The 13359-nt window shown below is 35.7% G+C and overlaps 1 protein-coding gene across 2 annotated transcripts; it reads left to right on the forward strand.

Moving 5' to 3' along the window:
* The first annotated feature begins 219 nt into the window (after window positions 1-219).
* On the forward strand, window positions 220-12058 carry LOC136812834 (adipolin-like). Of its 2 annotated transcripts, none has more exons than XM_067069358.1 (7): window positions 220-318; window positions 3856-3972; window positions 4759-4858; window positions 6203-6360; window positions 7182-7387; window positions 8334-8409; window positions 11809-12058. In XM_067069358.1, the coding sequence occupies exons 1-7, from the start codon at window positions 235-237 to the stop codon at window positions 11902-11904; spliced, it is 837 nt and encodes a 278-aa protein (XP_066925459.1). In that variant the 5' UTR covers window positions 220-234; the 3' UTR covers window positions 11905-12058. The 2 variants fall into 2 exon arrangements, with proteins under 2 accessions (XP_066925459.1, XP_066925460.1); XM_067069359.1 differs by having other exon boundaries at window positions 6206-6360.
* Window positions 12059-13359: the final 1301 nt, after the last annotated feature.

The raw sequence follows: 13359 nt of genomic DNA on the forward strand, positions 1-13359 counted from the left end.
AAAAACAACTTGTCACCTATCACAGCAGTCGATTCGATATTCATTTATCCAAAGCGAGTTTCAAAGTATGACCTTATTTACTTAGGAATTAAGGAAATTACAATTTTTCTATTCGTTAAATATAGAGCAGGGTGGCGGGCTGATTTCTGCGTTGGAAAGATACATAGAGTTCATCAGTTTTGGGATTTAGATTTTGGAGCAGATTCACATAAGCGTTTTACGCTTCATACAACAATGACGAAGTTTGGTTTGATATTGATAGTTTTCTTTTGCAAATTTTTTCATATTTTTGGACAAAAAGAATTTAGGTTGTCTAAGGTAAGAAATATTTTTTATTGGCTACAATATTTTCACTGTTGAATCTGTTTTGCCTTTATTTCTTATGCTACCGGGTGTCCCAGAAAAAAGGTTGAATTTTCTTGCGTTCAATGAACTTTTAAAGAATCAATCCTATTTTGCATTGGAAGAAGGAACAAGAAGCCGAAGCGGCACGAAGGCCCAGCGACATAGCAATAGACGAATGTTTGTTCGCAACGCGTGCACTTCGTACCAGAAATCAAAGTTTTGAACGTGCAGTAATTTTCGCGAGGCAATTTGTTTCAGAAGTAATTTAATTTTAGCGGGACTTATTTTCGCGAGCATGAAAAATGTAAATTTTCGCGAGGATTAATTTTCACGACTTTCGCGAGAAGAACGTATTTCTTTCGAATCATTCATAACAAATACCAAAGGAAAGAACGGAAAACCTATAAATATTCAGGCTATATTCATGATATTCATGACGTAATCTTTTGTACAGAGGCACCCTAAAAAGCCGGTTGTTTGCCACCAATTTTGAAATTATAACAATTAAACTAGAGTCTTAGAATCCTAATGCACATTTTCGGCAGAGATTTAAATACGGAACATTCAAAAAGTTAAAAAAGTTCGAAAATTGGCTGAATGAAAAAAAAAGGAAAGAAACCAGCTGCGCTGGAAGGTCAGGGGAAGGTCAGCAATGATAAATGATACGCAATATATGTATATAATAGATTTGCTTTATGTTTTTGTTACTAGTATGAAAGAAAAAATCGGTTTAAATAAATTCACAAACTTCAAATGTCAAATGTTGACCGTCAAAGTTCAGAAATATCGATTTAACCCGTAGCATCATGAAAAACATTCCAAACTTATTCAAATTTACACATGAGCTGTATTTTAGTATCCTTTAATGAATTACTGGTCGTGTTTATCCTTTAATGAAATACTGGTCGTGTTTTGCAAGGTCCAGTACACTTTTACACAGCCTTCGGTGTTGCAACCTATGCAAGTTTTGCTCATTCTATCTTACGCTCTGTCGTGATTCAATCTCACTGAGTTCTTAGATCTATTTTGTCGCTTACTTTACCTCTAGCCACCAATAGTACTTGAACCTTAGCCTAGTCTAGCTTATAACATTATGTTAGTATTTTTTTTAAATATACTCGTTAATTTTTTATAATAGCACACATTGCGATGGCCTCAGCTAGCATACTCAGATACTCGGATTTTTTTAGGTTTTAGTCTAGCTCTATCACTATTCACATTTTACCCCTCATACTTTTTAATCCTAATCATTTTATTTCATCATACTAGCCCACCGCTTTACAGAATTTTCAGGTGAAGAGCCAAATGTAAATTTTGGAAATGCCAGAAATATATCATTATTATTATTATTATTATTATTATTACAACATAAGTTTACTTGAAAAAATTCTCTGTCAGGTTTGAAAAATCCAGCCACCGACCGTTTAGAGCGATAGATAAAAAATTGTCCATTTTCACGGGTTGCACCATGAAAAACATTCCAAACTTATTCAAAATGAGCTGCATTTTATTATCATTTAATGAATTACAACATAAGTTTACTTGAGAAAATTCTCTGTCAGGTTTGAAAAATCCAGCCACCGACCGTTTAGAGCGGTAAATCCAAAACTGACCATCTTCAAAGGGTAGCATAATGAAAAACATTCCAAACTTATTCAAATTTACACATGAGCTGCATTTTAGTATCATTTAATGAATTACAACATAAGTTTACTTGAAAGACTTCTCTGTCAAGCTTGAAATATAAAACTCTAACATCCAAATGCTCCCACTTGCTCCCCTCCCTGACCTGACTCCATCCATCTTGAAAACCTTAAAAAATACTTTGCCATAAAGAGAATGAAATTTGACTTTACTACCAATTCTATCCAATATAAGAGTAGGTCAAACATCGTGCGGGTAGGCGAGGCAAAAATTCTAAATCGGCCGCTGGTTTAGCCTGGACTACTGGACTTGTTAATTTATTGCGCGCACAGGCTCCGACAAAACCAAAATCTTTTCGTTCAGTTGCTTTTTAAAGGCCCACTTGCGCTGCGCGGCTGGGCCAAAAATAAACTTGGAAAGTTTGAAGGGTCATTTGTCAAATTTGGTTTACTAGATAAAAGGTTACTAATGGCCTAAATGCTAAAACATTACTTTTCGAAAAAAAATCTTAAAATCTGAAAAACGAATTTGTAGATAGAGACATCATCGGACGGGGTTTCTAGCCTTCTTTCGCACTAGGGAATTTGTCTACAAGCTAACCCGAAGGCAAGCAGACAGAGAAAGCGAAACTTATCTTTGTATTGTTAACTATTTGAATTGGGCTTCCAGCATCTCTTCGATTTGTTTTGTTATAGATAAGGGATAAAAATTCTGGTTAGACGGGATTTTGAAACTGCTTCCAGAGTTTGTATAAAGTTCAGTGAATGAGAATCGTCCTCTAAAAACACAGTCGCTGAGTAGTTTTTCGCTCAGCAAGTTTTTAAGGAATCGTTAATGTCATTCAGCAATGACGGAGGTTATGAGCCTATTTAAATTTGGAGTCAAATGTTAGAAAACAAAGGTTTTCCCAACAAAAAAAACTTGCTTAGAAAAGAATTGCCAAAGATAATAGTTTTTCAAGTCTGATTTTCATCCCTTACAACAGACATTAGCGGGTTTATGTATTCGAGATAAATCGAAGGAGACGGTATAAAGCAAAGATGACATATCGCAAAAAATCGCCGCTCACTTTGCTCGACGACGGTAAAGACACCAAAATCCGTGTCGGCTGTTTAGGTGAGTAAATACGATATAGAGCCGTACATCAACTACAGTATCGACTTAGTTTTGTATCGGCTTCACTTACCGTCGTCCTCGATATCCTCCTTTATTAACTCGCTACTAGTTCAGGAGTGCAGGTAGTCTAGGTTAGAATATTTAAAAGTGTCATTACGCAAACAAAGATTACAGAAACCCTTATAAGTTCCTCCTTTTGTGAAATATTCATCGATAAATGACTTAACTAATAAATTTTCTAGTGGAGATCCTTATAGATTTTAGCATCCACTAACGTATGCGTGCTCCTCATAGACCTATATACTACATGGGGTTTTGTAGAGGTCTGCGATTCAGACTAGAGGGGCTCGGGAGGAAATTAAATTAGCCCCACCAGCAGCCCTTTTTGGGGGAGCGCAAAAAGACAAGAGCCCCGCAAAAAAAGCTGGGGGGTGGAAAAAATCTGATTACGAATTTCGGCACCCCTTTGCTTTTTTAAACCGTAAAATTAACAGTTTTCAGCAAAAAGAGAAACAAATACCCAACTAATTTTTTCTCGCTCTCTTCAGTCACGTATTTTTTACAGAGAACATATTTTACTTTCAAAAGGGGAAAACGAAATGTTACCTTTGAAAACTTGCCTTCCTAGTATGCCCAATATTGGTCGATATACCACGCTGCTGATATATTTTTTACTGACTACATTCTTCTCACTGTTGAGCTTCTTTTGCTACGACGCTACTGATAAAAAAATTTTGATTTTTCTCATAGGATGACGATCTTGTACCTGGGTTCGACGATAGCTCTGTCGGAAGAGATTTGATTCGAAAAGCATGGATACATATTCTGAGACAATCTAAGGAAAAGATGGATCAAGATGTATCTCTGGTAAGCCATAAACATTTCTGTCGATTTAAAAACAACCTTATCTGCGGTCCAAAATTAGACCTTTGAAATCTAGGCCGAGTGCAGAATAAATCTGCTCACGTTTGAGGAAATTTTCTTTGTCCTTTTGAAGGCAAAAAATGGTCAGATTTTTCAAAATGTTGTCCGATAAACATCTTTTTTGCTCACTTTTTTTTCACCCTTTGAGTGCACTTTCACTCATCTTCGCTCATTCTGACCCTTAGAGTGCACTTCAAGGAGACTAAAAAACGCATAAGCAAAAAACCAAACCTATAACATATTGACAAACTTTAGTCAAAAGTGATCAGACATTGCAACATTCCAACTTTTTGGCAAATAAACCAGCTTTAATAAAGCCTTGAATAGTTCTTATTTTGTTCTCAATTTGAAGGTAATTTTCAGGATTTTTTTAATTCCTCTTTTCAGAGTTAACCATCTTTATACGAGGCTTATAGGGGTGGTTCAAAACTAGGGGGGCTGTTCCTGTACCACCCTTTAACTTTTGATCTAGTGGGTCTTTGTCTTTTTGAATGAAATTTGGAGGTAACTTTTGACAAAATCTTTCACTCATCATGCCTAAAGTGAGCAAAAACCCGAAAATTTCTTTGCTAAAAATTCATATCAATCCCAGGTTGAGGAGTGTTCTTACATTGTTCCTATTTCTTGATGTCTTTTAGCCTTATTGTTCTTATAAAATTACTCTTACATAATAAAAAGAGTAAAGAGCTATTTAATGTCAATATATGTTTTTTTTTCTTCCCACTACAGATAGAACCAAGTACTGAGAAATCTTTACATCTTTCAAGCACAATTAACCCAATTAAATCGATGTCTCGGCAGAAAATATTGTTGGCTGCACTCTTGCGACGTACGTGTTCATTCCCAACTGGCACACAACATTGTTTTAACGTTTATCTAACGTTCACAACGTCCATTTAACGTTAGATTAACGTTGAAACAACGTTGTGTGCCAGCTTAATTAAGTCTTCATTTGAAATCGGATTTTCTAACACTTTTTATGAAATATCTCTGTGAAAACCAAACCGAAATACTGGGTGGGTAAAAAAAAAGTACTCTGAAATCTAAAAGTCCTGGGTACTTGCTGAAGGATTTGGAGAAAGATAATGTTTTTTTGGAAAGTTATAGCATTTTTAAGATGACATTTGAGTTATGCAAAAAGAATTTCCTGCAAAATTATAAAAACCGCAAGTAGTTTTTGAGTGCCTTGACTTATACTCCCTCCTCACTCACTCACTCTCAGGTCCCTCTAACTTAGAGTTGGAAAGTACTCGTCCGAACTGTAAACTCTGTAAAACGCTTAAATACCCAAAATGCCAGAAACCAAAAGCAAGACTCCAAGTTTTTGGTCTTTAAACAATAAAACGGGTGGCGAACGCCCAGACTATTTTGGGATCTTCCGTAGAAAACATATGATGATATACTAGTAGACCTTTTCATAAATTACGTCACTTGCCTCGTATTCAAACAATTACAGTGGTAATTCTGTTCCTTGAGACATTAACTGATTTTTAAAACCCTATTCGGCCTAGGGGGGGCTCTTTCTGTTCGGAGGTCAAACTATTGGTAATAGTTTTTGAAATAATAAAGCTATTGCCGTGAAATTTTCTGTAAATTCCTAACTTTTATTTAGCTTCAAAATAAAAAAAAATTTGACACCTAAATATTTTCACACCTTGAGCATGATGACATTTTTGACAGTAAGGTGTCACAAAAATTGACACTTTTCTAATACAAATTCATTTTTGATGTCAAATATATCATTTAAACCGTAATATATTGAATATTTAGGATAAAATAGGCATTTTAAACTCAGACAACTTTTCTCTAAAGCCTTTGTTAGAGTACAATAGCTATTTATAAGAACAAAGGAAATTTTCGGTTTTTGCTCACTTTGGGCATGCTGAGTGACGTCATCGAAAAATTTTTTTGTCAAAAGTTACCTTACGTGACAAGGATCTTGTGTGCCAAATTTCATCCAAAAAGACCTACTAGATCAAAAGTTAAGGGGTGGTACAGGAAAAGCCCCCCCTAGTTCTGAACCGCCCCTAAAAGCCTAGGTTGAATAGGGTTAATGAATAGAAAGCAGTTTTAATAAAATCCGTTGGGAGTTAATCACCATGGCAATAATTTCAAAACGAGGCAAGTCATGTTTGTTACGTAATTTATGAAAAGGTCTGTTGCTTTTTACTAGAAGAACAATCAAAGCCAATCCTCGATGACAATACACGTCGCCAGCGTGCCGCATTTCTTGCTCCAATCGTCCCTCAAGCGTTATCTGGCTTCACGGTGACTTTGAAGAAATCAATATTGATACCGAAGAAGAGATTCACATTCCTAAGCGAGTTTACGGTAAGTTTTTGTTGTTTCAAAAATAACGACTGTACAATCTGGTTCGAAATATATTGGGAATTTTGGTTATTTCTTTGTTTTCTTTTAATTTGAAGTTCGGGCGAGAAAGTCAATTTTGGGCTATCTGTCAAATGTTATCGGATAATTTCAATTTGGGAGGGGTTTATAGACTTCCAGGCTATATTCTGAGCCTTACTGGACCATTTTTGAACTTAAGGATCCTCAGATCCTAAGGTCCAAAGTCTTTCTAATTGTTTGTAGCTATAAAATTTCGTGGGGATTTCCCTTTTTTCTCAAATTTCATGAACTTGATTGTAGTGCAAATGTGTAGCGGTCGGCAACGGTACGCAAGGGCGTGGGCTCCATCCATGGTCGGGTTACACCAAAGACATCGTACTGCTTGATGTTTAGAAGAGAAGGATCAAAGAGAAGTTATGTAATCAAGTGAGAAAGAGTGGCAACCTCCTTTATCTTTGAGTAGATAAAGCTATCGAAACAGGAGTCTCAGGTTGCCTCCGACTGTGGGTGCAGATTTCAAATTTTTAAAATTATAGATAAGTTTACAAGCTAACGTTTTACAAATACGGATGCATGTTTTGAAAATGTTGTATATTTTCTTTGTTTATGTTCTAAATTTAAGCAAGCTTTGCTTCTCTGCTCACCAACAGCGATTGCGCAAAGCTGAACACTCAGTGTGACGGCTGCAGCCTATACTCGCTTATTCGAGCTGCACTGATGAGTCCCGGGAAAGGACAAAACGCGTGTCTGCGGATAGACGTATTCTAAATATATAATGATACATGGCCATAATTACATTTTAGGCCTCAAGTCCAGAATCCTTTGTTCGTGGAACTGGCCTTGATATGCGACTCGGTCGATTCACAGTGCCTTATACTGCGATGTATAATTTCAACGCAAATTTGAACATCCATCGTCCGTTAAAGATGAAGAAGGGCGGAGTGGGCGGACAATTATCGGACGGTGTGACTGCAAGGTTGTGTATCGATGGAGAATGTTTTAGTAACATGTAAGTTAATTTCCTTGTCACGAGTCCCCGAGGAAATTCGGATATTATGCAATTTTCTAACAAGCTAATCTCCAAGCACATTCTGATTTAATTTTCTTACCGAGCTAATCTTTGAGAGGATTCTGAAAGATACTTTATGATTTTCTCAATCAGCAAATTTTTGTGCAGCTTCGAATACTTAATAATTTTCTTGCACAATTAATTCTCGAGAGGATTCTGAAAGATACTTAATTTATAATTTTCTCAATCAGCAAATTTTTGAGTAGATTCGAATACTTAATAATTTTCTTATCGAGCTAGCATCCGAGCAGATTCTAATTGCATGGCTATAAACTATAAAGGCCATGGCTCCGTAAAAAAATCTGCCCAGGTTGGCGGACCGCTTTGATCATTTTCCATCTATATCTAGGAGTTTATATGATTCTTTTAGCATTTGGGTTTTGATAACTTTTTATGTAATACATTTGTATGGCTGCAACGTTGTTTCAACGTTCATCTAACGTCATATGGACGTTTTGAACATTAGATAAACGTTGAAACAACGTTGTGTGCCAATTGGGACATTTGTATGGCTGCAATAATGAGCATTTTAACACCCCCTTCTCACAGAACCGGTAGGATTTTTTCCGCCAGTAGGGATAAAAATAATGAACTAAAACTCGACGGGGACTGATATTCCCATATTTTTATGAATGAGAATTTCCATTCTTTTGATTTCAAGGCAGAAAATTTCAGTGGGGATGGCAAAATAACATAATATTTTTTGCAGTGAGGATTGGTTTATTTGATTATTTTCAGTGGTGACAAAAATTGCATGATAATTTTCCACCGGGGACGGTATTTTGGCCAACTCTTCCAGTGAGAAGGGGATGTATTTCAGTGAACAATTTTATCCATGGTATGTCCATGCTAAGGGCTAACATTTTTTTACATTTACTTTTTTTAGAATGAAATTTCGATTATCTACATCCTCCAATGCAAAATCATTGACCATCAATTTTTCAGGGACTTTGAAATTGAAGGTATGAAAGCTTTTAAATCTAAAGGGTTTTGTTTTATAAATAAGATTAATATCGTTTGCTTACTCATCAATTTTGATTTAGAAGCTTTTTGATATTGAATTGACACGGATGTGGAGCAAGATTGATCAGAAAAAGGAAAAGCTTATATCAGCATAATATAACAATAAATAGGCAGACACTGTCCTGATATGAAACATTATGTCTGATATGAAACGGGAACAGTTATGTAAAAAGAAAACATTTAGAGAATTAGCATTTTAATAGGTTTAAAATGCTTAAGATTTTTTCAAAATTCTCATGTTCAAATTTCTTATGCTTTTCTTCTAACAGCAGCCGTATTTTCTTTTTATGACTATTTTTCAATATTAAGCCACGGATTATTCTTATGTTGTTCTCAGGTATTTTCTTTAAGACAACGATGTATGAGGTTTCCATCTTTACTATAAGCAAAAATTTATTATACACTAGATAAACGACTCATAAAACGATGGAGAGCGATCATTGTATTTCCTTTGTTTCAGAAAACAATTGATGTTCTAGCTTTGTCCGCAAAGGACAACTGTCATGGTAGACTAGAGTCTACTTCTGGCTGAACTTTGCTTTTTGATAATTTTTTTATGACGCTAAGTCCAGTGAAGTAGACTAGGAGCGTTTGGCGAGGTCGCCATTTTGAGAGAAAATGTTATAAATCCAAATAACAATAAAACTACTTGTAGTTGAAAGATATAATCACAAATGAGAAACAAACATTAATAACAGATTTGCAACCCCTTATTCTCGAATAAAAACATTGCTCCATACTGTTTTTACCTTCCAAAAACAACTATAATCTGGCGGACTGTTTTACAGTCCGCCTAAGCAAAAGAATATTACCATATACTACCGGGCCACTTAATCGCGCCATCCAGTCTATCAAAAAGCTTTAAGTGAACCCCGGGCTACTGTCATGGCGGCTCGAAGATGTCTGATTTTTAAAAATGTTTATCAGTCTTATTTTTAAAAAGTTCTCTAGCTCTTTCTTTTTGACACCCCTGTCTCAGTGCCCCGGTGGCATGATTTCAGTACATGATTTTTTTCAGTACATGGTTTCAGTACATGATTTTTTCCTACGTCACTGCAGTAATCAAATTTTTATTGCACTCATTTGTGAATTGAGATATAAATTGAATAAAGACAGCGATAATAAAAAACAGTTCTTGAATTCCCAAGCCATTTAGGATGATTACAAATGAGTGCAATAAAAATTTGATTACTGCAGTGACGTAGGAAAAAATCATGTACTGAAACCATGTACTGAAAAATATCATGTACTGAAATCATGCCACCGGGGCACTGAGACAGGGGTGTTTTTTGTACATTTGCAGAAAAAAAAGTTTGAAAGTAAGGCTAGCATTCCAAGCCGGATACATTTGTGAAATCTAATGTGAGAAAAACATCATTAGACGAGAAATTCAGACAAAATGCTTATAGTGACACAAAATTTTCAATTGGAAATATCTTTCCAAGACTGTCCCCAGAAGAGCTGAAATTAACATACATAAGACTTTGAGTGTCTTGGCTCCACTGTGGTATGAAAATCCTTTGGAGGCACGTGGTGGCAAGGTGCCTTTTTTGAGGTTGAAGTTTGCAAATTTCCGGTGTCAACATTATATTTCTTATACACAACACGTCTTTTGCATCTTTCTCACAGCTTGAAACGTCATAACGACTTATAATTATCAATTAAGTGGAAGAATCTAACTCTCACAGGAATGTTTTAAGTCTCTTTTGGGAATTGAATGAGTGATTTTCGATAAGAAATGCAATAAAAATGCTTCGAAAAATCATTTAATGAGGGAAGGAGAGTGAACAACAATATCATTACTGCGGACATAGCTAGTACACGAGAAATCGGCAAAAATCTGTTACTTGTATATCCAGTGTATAATAAATCCTTGCTATAAGAAACCACAAATATAAAGCTCGACATCCTGTTTCAATCCCTTGTTTGCATTACGGGTATAGAATACTGAAGATTATAATACGAGGCCCCCTTGTTGGTAATTCTCAACTTCAGTTGAGTTAGAATCTGAGAATGTGTGTGTGTCTGTCTGTCTGTATGTCCCAAAACTTTGGGGCAGCCTGGAGACTTCAAAAATTATTCGATTTGGCTGAAATTTTGCACACTTGTTCCTTGGGTGAATATCGGGGAGTTTTTTTCATTTTTTGAAAATTTTTATTTTTGGGGCCTGGGCAAGAGTTTTTCGCCAAAACGAGGCTAAAACTTTGGGGCAGCCTGGAGACTACAAAAATTGTTCGATTTGGCTGAAATTTTGCACACTTGTTCCTTGGGTGAATATCGGGGAGTTTTTTTCATTTTTTGAAAATTTTTATTTTTGGGGCCTGGGCAAGAGTTTTTCGCCAAAACGAGGCTAAAACTTTGGGGCAGCCTGGAGACTTCAAAAATTGTCCGATTTGGCTGAAATTTTGCACACTTGTTCCTTGGGTGAATATCTGGGGGTGCTTTTTGCATTTTTCAAAAATTTTGATTTTTGGGGCCTGGGAACGAGTTTTTTGCCAAAACGAGGCTAAAGCTTTGGAGCAGTCTACAAGCCTCCAAAATGATCGGATTTGGTTGAGATTTGGCACACTTGTTCATTGGGTGAATATCTGGGGGTCTACAATTGGGCCTATGCATGATTTGAAGCCACTGAAGTTGAGCCCAGTGCGTTGCGCACGTTCGACTATTGAAAATAGAAAAAAGATTAACTCCTTAACGTTCTCAAAAAGCTTATAATCGCATTTTTAAGATCTTTCAATGCTTAAATTATGAATCGAATTATCTCGGCTATGACGATAGCTAAACCCATAATGTTGGTACCGTTTGAAAGCTCTTTCAATGCCCTACTCTTTCAGCGTACTTTTTCAGATTTCATAAATTAGGTCCTCAATCAAAACTACCGACAGCCGAAAACATCGTTCCTGAGAGAACAAATCTTCGCTGATGGGGCGTCAAGAAATTAAATTTTCCAGTGGGATAGAAAAGGGTTTATTTCACTAACCCAATAGTTAACAATATTGAGGGTGTAGGAAGTAACAAAACCTCGGAAATATTTAATATAATATATCTCATAATTTAAAGGAGTATATGTTTTTCTTTTCATAAGAACATCCAAAAGTTTTAAAGCATTCGGTTATTCTTAACTTTTTGAGTTTAAGTACAAAAGGTTCTTAGTGTGTTCTTAATTTCACCATTTTGTAAGTTTTTTGGGCCATTATCCTAAGAAATTGGGTGTTTCAGAATCCACAAAGGCTTAAATTGTTCATAACATGTTCTCATATATTGTCAACCGAAGCCTTAGATTATTATATAGTTTGTTCTTACAAAAAAACATGTATTTTCTTGTTTTGTTTTTTTAGAAAGACGAATATATTGAGATAGTGGTGGAGAACGCTTTATCAACCAGGATTATCATCACGGAAGCATTGTTCAGTGGTTATCTTGTGGGTTCGTGATTTATCAATTTATCAAAGCTTATCTGTATAATACACGGATTGCAAAATTAAAAACTGTCTGAAGACAAATCACGCTTTTACTCAAAATTTTTATGTGCTCGTTACATGACATTTATTTCTGGTTGTTTCGAATTTATCGACATTAACCCAGCTGGTGCACTACTTTGTTTCAATGTTAATCTAACGTTAAATGGATGTTGTGAATATTAAATTGACGTTGAAATAACGTAATGTGCCAGTTATCAGATGTAAGTTGTAAAGCAAGTAACATGGGAATAAAATCACGTGAACCTTTTCGAGTAATCAGTTGTTTTGACTGCACTGCTATAATTTTGCAACCCGGGTATTCACGAGAAATGATAACTCGATATATTTAACATTTTAAGACTATTTGGGTTATTGATTTAATTCATGTGGGATCATGAGTTATCAACTCGGCTTATTTCAGCAAATTCTTATTTCCATATTTATGAAATGAAAAGGCTATTTCTGCTCAATCAATGAATTGATGCCTACCCTGGGGGTTATCCAATGAAGTATAAGCCCGGAGGGCTAGAAGCGAATCTTGGTAAGATTTGAAGCCAATAAAATCCTACCAAAGTTCCACGGCCTAGCCTGACTCGCCTAGCGGTTTTTGCACAAATGCTAGATTGGAACTGAAATTTACCACTAGATTTCGAAAAAAAATATCACTCGAAAACAAAGGAATCGCTAGATTCAATCCGTCGTCAAAAATACGGCGCATTTTTCTTGCCTGAGAAAGGTTAAAGATTCACTTCCAGCCCTTCATCGAGCTTATACTTCATTGGGTGATACAGTTCGAATATGTTGGGTATGTGCGGACCGGGCTTGAAAATTGACTTTTAGAAGAACTAAATTTTTTTCCAAAAAGTTATCCTTGACAGCTTTCTAAATATTTTCTAACTAGAGACATATTTTATTGATATTTCATGGTTTTAGTAAACTAAGAGAGACCTAAAAAGGGGAAATCCCGACCCGAGAGAGACATTTCGACTTTTTTGTTTTTGAAAGACTTGATGAAAAAATTGTCCACATATACCAGTACCTAATTTTGCCTAAATATCATCCGGATTCATATTCACAAAAAGCATTGAAGTGTTAATCGCTCAAAGTCATGAAATTGTCTGATTTCTTCTGTAGGGGGTAGTTTGTTAGTTTTGTTGTTTTGTTTTTAGTTTTCAAAATTGTATATAGATGTTAAAATTTCTTTTATCAAAATAATACGTTTTTGTACGAGAAGAATCTTCACTTTTTTAAATCACAAATTATTCCCGCTAGAGACAGACCAAGAAAACGTGTTTAGGTAGCAGCTTTAATAGCCTCCCCTCTGATATGTTTTTGTATAGGGGATGGCGTACCGTGTAAAATATTCCCGTTCTAGAGTTACCCAAAATTAACATATGTATCAATTTTCATTGGTTTAGCAATCCAATG

This window comes from Clytia hemisphaerica, unplaced genomic scaffold (assembly GCF_902728285.1).
Source record: "Clytia hemisphaerica strain Z4C2 unplaced genomic scaffold, Clytia hemisphaerica genome assembly, whole genome shotgun sequence".
Classification (NCBI taxonomy): domain Eukaryota; kingdom Metazoa; phylum Cnidaria; class Hydrozoa; order Leptothecata; family Clytiidae; genus Clytia; species Clytia hemisphaerica.

Bases quoted from the DNA above. Each gene is read 5' to 3' on its own strand.
- LOC136812834 (XM_067069358.1), top strand. From the start codon at position 235: ATGACGAAGTTTGGTTTGATATTGATAGTTTTCTTTTGCAAATTTTTT. The intron at 7,388-8,333 runs GTAAGTTAATTT...TACTTTTTTTAG, and splicing joins GGAGAATGTTTTAGTAACAT to AATGAAATTTCGATTATCTA. The intron at 8,410-11,808 runs GTATGAAAGCTT...TTGTTTTTTTAG, and splicing joins CAGGGACTTTGAAATTGAAG to AAAGACGAATATATTGAGAT.